The 13481-nt window shown below is 38.7% G+C and overlaps 1 protein-coding gene across 1 annotated transcript; it reads right to left on the reverse strand.

Annotated features, from left to right (window-relative positions):
* Nucleotides 1-1144: 1144 nt before the first annotated feature.
* Nucleotides 1145-12683, reverse strand: LOC126829950 (adhesion G-protein coupled receptor D1). Its single transcript, XM_050560150.2, has 11 exons — nt 12546-12683; nt 11307-11421; nt 10505-10608; nt 9836-9935; nt 8727-8944; nt 6812-6878; nt 5742-5827; nt 4914-5043; nt 3537-3578; nt 2517-2666; nt 1145-1317 (listed from the first exon to the last, which is right to left on the reverse strand). The coding sequence occupies exons 1-11, from the start codon at nt 12563-12565 to the stop codon at nt 1252-1254; spliced, it is 1098 nt and encodes a 365-aa protein (XP_050416107.2). The 5' UTR covers nt 12566-12683; the 3' UTR covers nt 1145-1251.
* Nucleotides 12684-13481: the final 798 nt, after the last annotated feature.

The raw sequence follows: 13481 nt of genomic DNA on the forward strand, positions 1-13481 counted from the left end.
GGTTGACTAATAAAATCTCCCGGTATATGAAGGAGTGTCCAGGGACGGATACAGAGGGGGTGGGGAACAAACTTAAATTAGAATATAGGTTTATATTCCAAATATCACGGGTGGATTCAATTTTGGCACGGATCGTATTGTAACATCATGGATAACTGCCCTCGATTGCACAGTTTAAATAATGTTCAAATATATGTGCATTATACAACCATCGCGAATGTTTTCGATTTTCGTACCGACACCACCGTCAAAATGGCCCCACCCCTTTAAGCAAATAGTGGCAAAGCATACAATACATATACCAAGGATATGGACCCTCTAGAAGTTGGGCCTCCTGCCAGATAAACCAGCGGGATACGCCAACAATTTCGAGAGATGGATAGAGAACAAGCTAAAAAGAAAGTGATTTTTCCTACAATCAAGGGCCATAATTCAGGAAGTTACGGTCCGATATGCGCGAATATCGAAAGGACCCGAGATTTTTGGGTTATAAACTTACATTTCAAGTTTCAACAAAATCGGATAAAAATTGTGACCTCTATAGGGTCCACAACCTTGATATACCATATTTTTGAGAACGAACGGCGGCCATTTTGTCTGTCAGTTTTGGGCCGATTTTCACGAAATTCGAACTCAGCCGTCCTTAGGGTTTAACGGCGATATAAGAATACGCTTTTTTAAATCGGAAAAAAATTATGACCTCTATAGGGTCCACAAGCTAAAAACGCGATTTTTGTACAATCAGGGGCCATAATTCAGGAAGTTACGTTTCGATATGCGCGAATATCGAAAGGAACTGAGATCTTTGGGTTATAAGCATACATTTCAAGTTTAAACCAAATCGGATAAAAATTGTGACCCCTACAGTTTTCACAAGCTAAATACGTGATTTTTCGTACAATCATTGGCCATAATCGATGAAGTTACAGTCCGATACATGCCAATATCGAAAGGAACCTAGATCTTAGGGTGATAAACCTATATTTCAAGTTTCATTGAAATCGGATAAAAATTGTGACCTGTAGACTGTTCACAATTCGGGATGGACGGACGGACAGGGCGACGACAATATACGTCCACATGAAAATGTGGGCGCATAATAAAACAACGAAACAAATACTTTATTGATCGTTAAACCGTTTTATTATTGGCTCCAATAAACTGATTTATGTTAACCATTTGCCATTATCTGGAACATTTAAAGCCTAAATCTGTTCTCGGCACCAAGTAAGATGCCCAATAGTCAATCTATTATTTTGATGATGTTCTCGGCTGTAAGTTGTCACTTTTTGATAGTTTGGTTTTTTGGAATGATTTCTGAAAATAAAACGAAAACATAACTGAAAATAACTTTGTTCTTCTCAAACGGGTTCAGTTCACAATTTTAAGTTTTGAAACAATATAGGCTATATGGATGTTTATTTGGGCTTGGAATCCGCGGTGGATCCGTGAGTAAGGCGTTGTTTCGATAATCTGGAGATACCAAGTTCGATCCCTGTGTTGGCCGAGAAAGTTCTTCGGGATTTGGCGGCGTGGTTTCACCTTGTCATTTGTGACAGAGGGCGTGACAAGTAACAGCGTCTAGTCGTTCGGAAGGGACGAAAACCCGAGGTCCCATGTACACATTGGCGTGCACATAAAAGAACCAATGACAGTTAAAATTCAAAATCAGAGTAGGCCGTAGCGCAATTGTCCGGGCACAATTTCCCACATATCACACTATATGGCACCTGTCTGTATTCTTTAGCCCGGTCGGTGCAGATCGGTAGGACGTTAAATCTCCATTTTATTTCATTTATTTGGGCGTCATTAAATAGGTCGACCATACAGTTATCACATACCCTGAGGGAGATGGGCTTTAAGTGCACTCGACACAAACTAGGTCATTTCGGGACAAACACATGGTTCAATTTTATTTCAATAATTTGCTTGCACGTAGGGGGTCTTTAACAGTGGGAGGACCGGGAGAAAACCCACGAAGATGGACAGGCGACCCTACCTCTTATCACGTACAACCGCGGAATGGAAATCACGCTAGTTGACTCAATGACAGACCTTGTGGTACAACGCGCACGCGCTAACCATTCCGCCATCCAACCCCCCAATACAATTATAGGCCTAGATCATCACACCTTTAAAGGGACCATACCACACCCCATGAATAGTAACTTGAAGTAAAACTTAGTCCTAGACCTTCGCACCTTTAAAGGGACCATACCACACCCCATGAATTGAAGTAAAACTTAGTCCTAGACCTTCACACCTTTAAAGGGACCATACCACACCGCATGAATAGTAACTTGAAGTAAAACTTAGTCCTAGACCTTCCCACCTTTAAAGGGACCATACCACACCCCATGAATAACAATCTGAAGTAAAACTTAGTCCTAGACCTTCCCACCTTTAAAGGGACCATACCACACCCCATGAATTGAAGTAAAACTTAGTCCTAGACCTTCACACCTTTAAAGGGACCATACCACACCCCATGAATAATAATCTGAAGTAAAACTTACCACCAAAAATAAACTATATCTATCTCGAGTGGTTTTATGAGTGCCATCTACTGGCGACAACCCGGACGACTTGGTACCTGGTTTATCTGAGATGTGGATAACTTTACCACGTGGACGACATCCATACTTCTTAAACACTACACTGGTAACCTGAATAGGATATAAAAATAGAAATAATCAACATCGTCTACAGTAGACTCTTACGACCAGCCACTCCTACTCAGCGACGATAAATTCCTCCCTGTAAAAATTCTATTGTTTCATCTCTTTAATCAACTTAACAACTTATAAATTTAACAAAACATCGCCCATTTAACGGCCATTGTTGAATGACACCATCTTGTCGTACTCCCGTGATTAATAGTTAATTATCAGGCCCCCACCGATCAAACTGTATACTAAGATAATGTGACTGAAATTTTCAATATATTCGATTTTTATTATTCATTTTTAAATTATTATAGCAAGCCCGGTCAGCTCTTATAATTACATGACGCACCTTTAAAGAGAGAGAGAGAAATGGGGTTTAACGTCCACTCGACACAAACTAGGTCATTTCGGGACTAACACATGGTTTAATTTTATTTCAATAATTCGCTTGCGCGTAGGGGTCTTTAGCAGTGGGAGGAAACCGGAGGACCCGGAAAAACCCACGAGGTTGGACAGGCGACCCCACTCCTGGTCACGTACAACCGGGGATTCGAAACCACGCCAGTTGACTCAATGACAGGCCGTATGATACAGCACGCACGTGCTAACCATTCGGCCATCCACCCCCCCCCCCTGCACCTTTAAAGAAGATCCGCCATTGACGTGATAAACGCAATCTTTAACTTTATAATAACCGACAAAAGAGTTTTTAATAGTTGATTCTAATAGATGATATGATTTTCTATCTATTTTTGAAAAACACGTAGGTTGATCATATCCTTTATGGTTTTCTCGAATGTATTTGGGTAGAATATTGATAGTTTATGGGTGTTTCAATCAATCAAAATATTATTAAAATTATCAACTTACATCATCATTGAGCAGAACATGAAACACCAGTACCAGGATTCCCTGAGGAAGAAAAAAAACATGGAGAATACCAGATCATAAAAACAATATGGCAGTCCCCACCCATCAAACACTGACCCCCATCCCATAGCTATAAAACCATGTAAAATAATTCCATGGATAACAACGTTATGTATCACATAACACTGCAAGTGATAACCCAATCTGATCAAAACACAGATCCTATTTCGTTTCGTTTTTTATAGTTCAAAATTTCGTTTTTCTTGTATTTGCTACACTAATATCTGGGAAAGTTGTTATATAAACCGCGTTCTGGTTGACGTGAGGGATTAGCCAATCAAATGGTCTGTTACGGCGAGTTCTTGGCTTACAATGCACGAACTAGAAACATCAACGCTGATTGATTAATCAAATGTCTTACGTCATAGAGTCAAAAGTCCCTCGTATGACTCCGGACGCGACCTGCCATTACAACCGACCACAGATCTTGATCTACTAGAGGCCATTGAAAGTATAAAAAAACAATACGACATATTGATCAGGGGCCTGTTTCACGAACTTTTAACTAAGATGAAATCCAAATTTTAGTAATTTGATTGGATAATATTAGATTGATTTTAGTGCCTAGCCAATCAAAATTGAAGTATTTACTAAAATCTGGATCTTAACTTTAGATAAGATTTCGAGAAACAGGGCCTTGTATTCTAATCAGATTGCATTGTTAGTGTATAAAAGAAACCAACCAAGTGTTACATAATCACAGATTATCTGATGTTATAGACGCTTCCTGCCAACTTGACACCTGTTCGCTATCGACATCCCTGGAGTTCTTGGTCTATGTGATCATGTAACGATTATGTAACCTTAACTTGCTGGCATGTTTTATTTAAACTTTCTGTGTCTGATTAGCATGTATCGAATGTTAAACCTGATATGATATATGATACATTAGCCAGATGCCTAATAAGATCCTTTGTTTGGAAGGGTTTATAAACCCAGATAACAAACGAATCGACAGTCAGGTCCGGCCAGGACACGAGAGTTGGAGGCTAGGCGAGGGCGTCTAGAAATTAACTCCAGGCCACGCAGGTCTGGAGTTAAGAGCGGACAACGGCCATGTAATGTAAGTTAGTTGGGAGTTGGCACACTCGTGCCTAGCCAAGCTAGGACATGGCTCTCTCAACACAAGCTAATTACGGAGTCTTAGGTTTTAATATGTTAGAAGAAGAATAAAAGTATTATATAAGATGTTAAACAAGTTTTGTAATCAAGAACCTGATATAAAGACACAATACTGTAACATATAAACAAACCTCGTTTTCTAAACAAGACTTTTGAAACTTTGTTCCAAAAGAAAAGAAAAACAAAACAACTTACCTTTAACATATTGAGGAGAACGAACAGGTATTGAAAGAAAACTGTATTGGTATTATCTAGAGCAAACACTCCAAGTATCCAGGATGTTCCTAATAATGGTAGCAGAACAAAACACGCCCTTACACTTGCCCTTGATAAAAACAAACGGCCTAATATAACTGTCAATTGTTTGTATAATTGCCACCACAATCATGTGATTTGTGTAATGATTTCATACAGACAGAATTCGGAATCACAGAAATACTAGATACCAGGAAGGATTTCTCACCTTTGTTTATCATATCTATTGATATCATGGGGGGGGGGGTGAATGGTTAGCGCGTACGCGTTGTATCATTAGGTCTGTCATTGAGTCAATTGGCGTGGTTTCAATTCCACGGTCGTACGTGAAACGGAGTAGAGTCGCCTGTCCAAGTTGGTGGGTTTTCTCCAGGTCCTCCGGTTTCCTCCCACTACTAAAGACCCTTTCGCGCAAGCGAATTATAGAAATGAGAGAGAGATAGAAAGAGAGGGAGAGAGAGAGAGAGTCCACTCAACACAAACTAGGTCATTTCGGGACTAAAATATGGTTTAATTTTATTTCAATAATTCGCTTGCGCGTAGTGATCTTTAACAGCTGGAAAAACTGTCATTGCTCAGATATACATGAAATCAATTCTAGCATGTGCCACAGAACCAAAACTTTCTTAAAACAACCTATAGCAGCCTATGCCACATCTGTTACCTTCAAACAGTGATAACGTTTAATATTATCCCTCGTTACAGGCGACGATGAATAATTCGACAAGGTTTTAAAGGCATCAAACATATTAAAATAATATTACTTACTTGAATTTATCTTGATCACTTTTTCTAGCATTAATTTGTACAGAGTTGAAAGTCTTCAGAACTCGAATTAGTACCAACAAATTCACCTATACAAGAAAATGATATGGTTAGTTTTAGTTATCGTTTAATTATACAGGATTTTCCCTGATGCCGAGATGAAAAATACAACGCTGCATCTACTGTTAATAAATTTTAACATAGCCTGACAGTGGGGGGGGGGGATTACTGGGACCCCTGAAGCTGGGTGTTATCTTCTCCAGTGTTGTTGGTTTTGAACATGTGGAATTCAATTACTAATTTCCAGAGTCTCAATTCTATCTAGAATATCACCGGGACGCATAGCTCTACAGAACCTATTCATTCCTAATCTTCCCTGAGTCTCAATTCTACCCAGTATATTACCGGGACACATAGCTCTACAGAGCCTATTCATTCCTAATCTTCCCTGAGTCTCAATTCTATCTAGAATATCACCGGAACACATAGCTCTACATAGCCTATTCATTCCTAATCTTCCCTGAGTCTCAATTCTATCTAGAATATCACCGGGACACATAGCTCTACAGAGCCTATTCATTCCTAATCTTCCCTGAGTCTCAATTCTACCCAGTATATTACCGGGACACATAGCTCTACAGTATCCATTCACTCTTAAGCTTCCCTGGTTTATGTAGACCTAAAATGTTTTAAAACGTGGACTTGGGTCGTTTCTGGGACAACTCCAGGATCTGGGACCCTAAACGAAAGCTTCATTAGTTTTATAGTAAATCCGTTCCTGTAGTAGTCTGTCGGGTATCTGTGTACAATTATATAGGAATGGTTGTCGTATTGGTCATGGCAGATCCGTCCCTGTGATCTGTCGTCTTGGTCATGGCAGATCCGTCCCTGTGATCTGTCGTCTTGGTCATGGTAGATCCGTCCCGGTGGTCTGTCTTACTGGGCTTGGTAGATCCGTCCCTGTAGTCTGACATGTATCTGTATGCAATTATATATAGGAATGATTGTCGTACTGGTAGAATTTTGCCCTATTAATATTTTAAAACCATTGACTAACGTGTTTCTATACTTACAATTATAACAAACAGTGCAGGTCCAACAAAAGCAAACATTAGTCCTTCACTGGGTGCTAACCAACAACTGCAAGAAAAATATATTATATTATAACATATGTCATTTAACCCTGGACACGTCGCAAGAAAAACATTCTCGGCAACAAGGAGTAATATACGACCCCATAAATAAATAGGTTTTTGGATGCATAATTTTATTCAAATACGATCAAACTACAGCTTCATATAAAGACTGAATAATAATCAATCAGAGTGAAAAAAAAATATTTGAGGTATTAACAGTGATGATATGAATTATAAGGAGTTTTTGAAACCATAAAAATCTGAAAATAACTTAATTGTCATTAGTTTACATGTCTTTTGACGTGGTTGGTAGAGTACCAGGATTTGTTTTCAGATCTAGATTACTAGAATGATCAACACAACATCATCAGTATGAAATATTCCAAATACAAAGCTAGCACCGATCCCAGAATAGATTAGGCACTTGTAACCATCAGCATTATACTCGAAATTAAGTAGCTGACAATGTATAAAATTCTCTCTAGACAATTATGGACCAGTTCCCCACAAAGGTTAAGGATATGGTTGCGGGGTCCCAAAATACCACAATGGTTAAAAGAAAAAACATCCCCGTATTTTTATATTGATGACACAGTCAAATAATGCACCAGTTTAATGTAACGACTGATTTTTTTTTTTTTTTACATAAAACAAAATCTTTGACTATGAAACAGTTTTTGATGAAGAATTCGCTGGCTTGTACAAACCAACGTAAACTTAAAATAACTTTAGAGATCTGAGTAATTTTTGGTCCAAAATGTTTTTAAATTTTAAGCACCTTTGATTGCATAATGGTCCTAAATTCAAACAATACCCTTTCTTCTGACAGGTAGGAGTTTAATATGGTATAAAGGTCCTAAACTTAAACAATAACCTTTATTTTGGCAGGTAGGGGCTTAAGATGGAAGTCAAATTGAAGTTGGGGGGTTGGATGGTCGAATGGTTAGCGTGCGCGCGCTGTATCATAAAGTCTTTCATTGAGTCGACTGGCGTGGTTTCGAATCCCCGGTTGTACGTGACAAGGAGTAGGGTCGCCTGTCCAACCTCGTGGGTTTTCTCCGGGTCCTCCGGTTTCCTCCTACTGCTAAAGACCTCTACGCGCAAGCGAATTATGTAAATAAAATTAAACCATATGTTAGTCCCGAAATGACCTAGTTTGTGTCGAGTGGACGTTAAACCCCATTTCTCTCTCTCTCTCTCAAATTGATGTTGGTCAAAAGTTGTAATGTGATAATGGTAATAATAATTATTTAATTTCAGTCATATTTCGGTCTGTGAAAAGTGAGATATTGACTTTGATAATGATGCCCTTGAGATTTTTTTTTCTAATTTAAATGGGGTATTATGGGGTATTTAGTTAAAGGGCCAATCTCGATTATATTTTGGAGAATAAAACTGCTTAATTTTGTGTTAAAAGCCCTTAAAATCATCTACCTTAGGGCTGAGCAACCAACCGCCAGTCTTCATCTGGAAATGGAGACCGGTGTCCCAAGCTGTATTATACGGTGTCTGGATAAAACCAGATTTTTATTTTATAAAAATAACGTGTAGGTGAAATTTATCTTTCTTTATCAAGTACACCACGTGGACAAGCACTGTATAGACCTCGAAAGGAAAGGCAATAGATTATCAGGTCACCCAACGAAAAAACTGACCCGAAATCTTAACAGGGTTACGTGTCCGGATAAGCGGTTTTGACGTTGACGTCCAAACGACTCAATGTTTTGAGACAAGGTAAATACACCTTTCTCTATATCTTGGCGCTTAAATTCTATACAGACACAGACTTTTATTTTTGAGACTCAAATTGGGATGGCCCCTTTATTAAAAACAAAATAAGAATGTTTCTTACTATTTAGCGTAACCATAATTTCTGTGAGACTTTATCAATGAAATAGCTACAATCACAGCAGGTATAACATACGAGATTAATGTATACTCTATCCAATGGCTGGCCTGTGACGTAATATACGAAACTTTTATGTAGAGTTGTATCCCTTGACTAAACATCCACATGATGACGGTGAGAAAAAGGTAGTGTAATAAAGCAGCTATTACCTTACAAACCACCTGTAATAAACAAAACAATATTATAATAACCCACGGGGGGGGGGGGGGAGCGTTGTATCATAAGGTCTGTCATTGAGTCAACTGGCGTGTTGTACGTGACAAGGAGTAGGGTCACCTGTCCAACCTCGTGGGTTTCCTCCGGGTCCTCCGGTTTTCTCCCACTGCTAAAGACACCCACGCGCACGCGAATTATTGAAATAAAATTGAACCATGTTAGTCTCGAACTGACCTAGTTTGTGTCGAGTGGACGTTAAATCCAATCTCTCTCTCTCTTTCTCTCTCTCTCTCTTTCTCTCTCTCTCTCTATCTCTCTCTCTCTCTGATCTGTCTCTCTCTTTATAATAATAACCCAGGGGTCACGGTGGCTCAGTGAGTAAGACGTTGGCTCGCTAACCGCGAGGACCCGTGTTCTATCACGGTGTTGGCCGAATGAGTGGCTTCCCTTGTCAGTGGTGAAAAATTAAAGGAGGGTCTGACAAGAAAAAATGTATAGTCGTTCGGATGGAACGTAAACCCGAGGTACAAGAACTCCCGACAGTTGAAATTCGAAATAAGAGTAGGGGTATGAAAAACTTTTTTTTTAGCTTGAACTGCCCAAATAAGAAGTCACGGATTGGTTTCATGTTTTCCAAAAAGACTGAGCATTCTCGCTTAATGTATGACAACGGTGACTGTGCAGCAAAATGTCAGAAGCCAAGGGTCACAGGGCATTGGATAGGCTCGGTACAAAAGGTCCCAAGTAGACCCATCCAACTTAGTAGCTATTTAGCTGGTGGTTAACTTAAATTTGAAACTTTAATGGAAAATCTTCTATTTCTCGAGATCAGATGATGTGTGTGCAACTTCTCATATTTACTATCTTACACTTGTAGTAACCTGTGATTCACTTACAGGAAGATGTGTCTTGTCAACTCCAGTTAAAAATAATATCTGTGCCCAAAACATCATAAATACCATATTCTTTAAAACAAACACTTTATCTGTCTGTAACCTTCAAATAATAAACAAAAAAATAATATAATTCACATTTCACAAAGTAACTTTAATACAAACACATTATCTGTCTGTAACCTTCAAATAATACAAAAAATAATTCACATTTCACATAGTAACTTTGTCCTTAAACATGTTTGTTTCAAAGTAAGGGGGTGGATGGCCGAGTGGTTAGCGCGTGTATCATAAGGTCTGTCATTGAGTCAACCGGCGTGGTTTCGATTTCCCGGTTGGACGTGACCAGCAGTAGGGTCGCCTGTCCATCCTCGTGGGTTTTTCCGGGTCCTCCGGTTTCCTCCCACTGCTAAAAACCCCTACGCGCAAGCGAATTATTGAAATAAAATTGAACCATATGTTAGTTCCGAAATGACCTAGTTTTGGTCGAGTGGACGTTAAACCCTATTTCAACCTCTCAAAATTTGAAAAAAAAAAGAACCAACACCTGCCTGGAACTGGATTCACCGAGTACTCAAAAGAAGTGCTGAACGGACTGGCGGACCGGCATGGCGACACAAGAGTTTGCCAACCTTTCAATTATGAATTTTAGACTCAAGAATCGAGACTTACCTAGAAAGTACTAGTAAAACAAAACTTATAAACAGACAAGTTATGGAGACACAGCAACCAAATATAGATAGGTAGTCCAAGGCTTTACGATCACTGCCAGAGATCTAGAAAATGTGGAACAATAAAATATTGTATTTCATAGTTTGTTTTAACCACACTGATCTACTCCTTTTCAGACTTGGAACCTTTCAGCCTAATTCATGTGATAACGTTCAATTTACGAAACTAGTTTTCAAAACCCGTTAAAATGCCCGATCTATTAATAGGCCTTAAAATACACATGTGGCGTCATCCTTTGATGTAAGCATGCCATTATTTCAAATAATGGTACGGGCAATGCGCCAAGCGTATTATTTATACTAGATGAAATTTTGGACCGACGTGACGTATATCATTATAAAGCACGTGCGGGTGTCTGTATTTTAAGTTGTTTAATGGTCTCGAGCTTTAGACATTGCGTAATATATTAAACAACACCCGGGACTGACGCCACTCGTGTAGTTTCAATAATATATGACTCAATGTCCCGCTCTCGACCGTTAAACTATACATAGCAGGCCATTCTATTATAAATTTGATATTATATTCAAAATTAATTACCTTGATTTTCTTTGTGAGAGTAATAATTCTTCTGAAGACGTGATATTCGCTTATTAACAGAAAAAAACTTAAGTCTATGATCTAAAACAAACTCGAGGATAAGACGGCGAATCTTTGATATTTAATAGACCTGATGTTCGAGTATAAAATAATTAAAATCAATTGAAGTGTAGGTTGAACAGTAAATGATATCAATTCATACCTCTAGGGCGCTAATCTGCATCAACACAGCAAAATTAGTAAAATGGTTGGAAAAACATCTAGTTGCTGTTTTATTTAAAGGTAAAGTTTTCATACCATCGATTAACCAGTCCAGACTGTAAAACAAAAATACTTTTATACCTCAGAACATGAATCTCACCATGTTGTAATCAACCCCATAACTTTAAAGAACAATATTGGTGTCAGTCATTATCACAAGTGTGATAGAACTGGTTAAACATGTTTCAAATATAATATTAACACAGAGATCAGTGCTACGATTGATGCGTAATGCAGGTTTCTACAAAAGGAAGTGACGAACACAAAAAGGAAAACACGAGTTATCCTTCTATATAACTGACTGAAGTGACGAGTGATAACAGATACACAGGAGAATTTCTGCTCACTTACAATTCCTTCGAAGACCAAAAGTTGTTATGTGAGACTGTGCGAGGATATCTGACAATTCAAAAAAGTAATTGAATGTCATTAGACAAGAGAACACGACAAAAATCGAAATAGTCCGTACATTCACGTGTGTTTATTTATTCTTTACTCAATAAAAACATGGTAATGCAAGGACTTTTTATATATTTTTTCGTTTTCTCTTTTCTAGTGGCAGTCAAGTGTCCAACCTCGTGGGTTTTCTTAGGGTGCCCCGGTTTCCTCCCACTGCGAAAAAACCCTAGGTCATTTCGGGACTAACATATGGTTCAATTTTATTTCAACAAATCGCTTGCGCGTAGGGGTCTTAAGCAGAGGGAGGGACCGGCGGACCCGGAGAAAACCCACGAGGTTGGACAGGCAACCCTACTCCTTGTCACGTACAACCGGGGAATCGAAACCACGCCAGTTGACTCAATGACAGACCTTATGATACAGCGAGCACGTGCTAACCATTCGGCCATCCACCACCCCCCCCCCCCCCCCCCACGCGCAAGAGAATTATTGAAATAAAATTGAACCATGTCAGCCCCCAAATTATTATTATTATTATTATTACAGCATATTTATAGTGCACCCTTTCATATAACATGTTCAGGGGCACTTTACAAAGTGACAATGTAAATCACACATAAACAACAAGATTATGGGCATGTTAACGATTTTATACAGAGTCAGTTAAAAGCCTGACAAATGATCTATGCCAAGTGGACGTTAAACCCCATTTCTCTCTTTCCCTCTCTCTGTGTAGTTATATGACGAAGGTGATCCTATTTGTAATAAATGATATATTTACTTGTCTGAATCCTTGTCCATGTAGACGCATATTGGTACCCTATATTCCTGAAACGAAATAATCTTTTGTAAATTAATGTGTTAATTTATGGAGTAATTCCTTCTGAAACAAAACTGCTCTTCGTGTATCTTCGTTCTTCCTGGCCAATACTATTTTTAATCCTCTCTTAGGCAGCATTTAGCAATAATTGACATACGTAATAAACACAGAAACATAATATGGAAAACAATTACTATTTTAATTAAAGCGACGTTGCGTTGAGCGTTCTCTCAACGTTTTCAAGCAAATAGTTATTATTCTTAGTGTTTAACGTCCGCTTCCACCGAAGGTGATATCGCAGACAAGTTGTCTTATTTTCATTTTTTCATTATCTTAGTTCACGCGCGGGGTTCTTTCCTGTGGGAGGAAACCGGAATAAACCCACGAGGTTGAGAAGGCGCCCCTATCTCCAAGCCACATACGCTCACACCAGGGATCGAAACCACAGCCGCAAGCCAGAGGTGACCGGCCAGCTAGAGGTCGAAGCGCGACTAATTATCCATTAATCAATAGGGAAACCATTTAAAATATATTAAAGATACATTATGGGAGATTAGATAACGAGTTGGCAGTTCTCACTATAATAGTTAAAAACTAGATGATGTAAAGGAATTTGCTGAAAATTTCAAATTGATCGAATCTGAACCGAGAATTTAGCGACTGAATTTAAGGCCTAGCCTCGATCATCATTACTAAAGTCGGTACGATAAAATAAAGTCCCGATTGTCCACTCTTTGATTTAATCATCAATGATCGTTGAGCAGCAGATCGTATTCTAATCCAGTAAATATCTTAGGCTAGCGATGACATCGAGATTGATTATGGTTTTGTTATGTCAATAGGTTAAATAATGTCTAATTTTAATAGTTTATATAACATTTTAGGCCTAAAGAAAGA

Source organism: Patella vulgata, chromosome 8 (assembly GCF_932274485.2).
Source record: "Patella vulgata chromosome 8, xgPatVulg1.2, whole genome shotgun sequence".
In the NCBI taxonomy this organism is placed as follows: Eukaryota; Metazoa; Mollusca; class Gastropoda; family Patellidae; genus Patella; species Patella vulgata.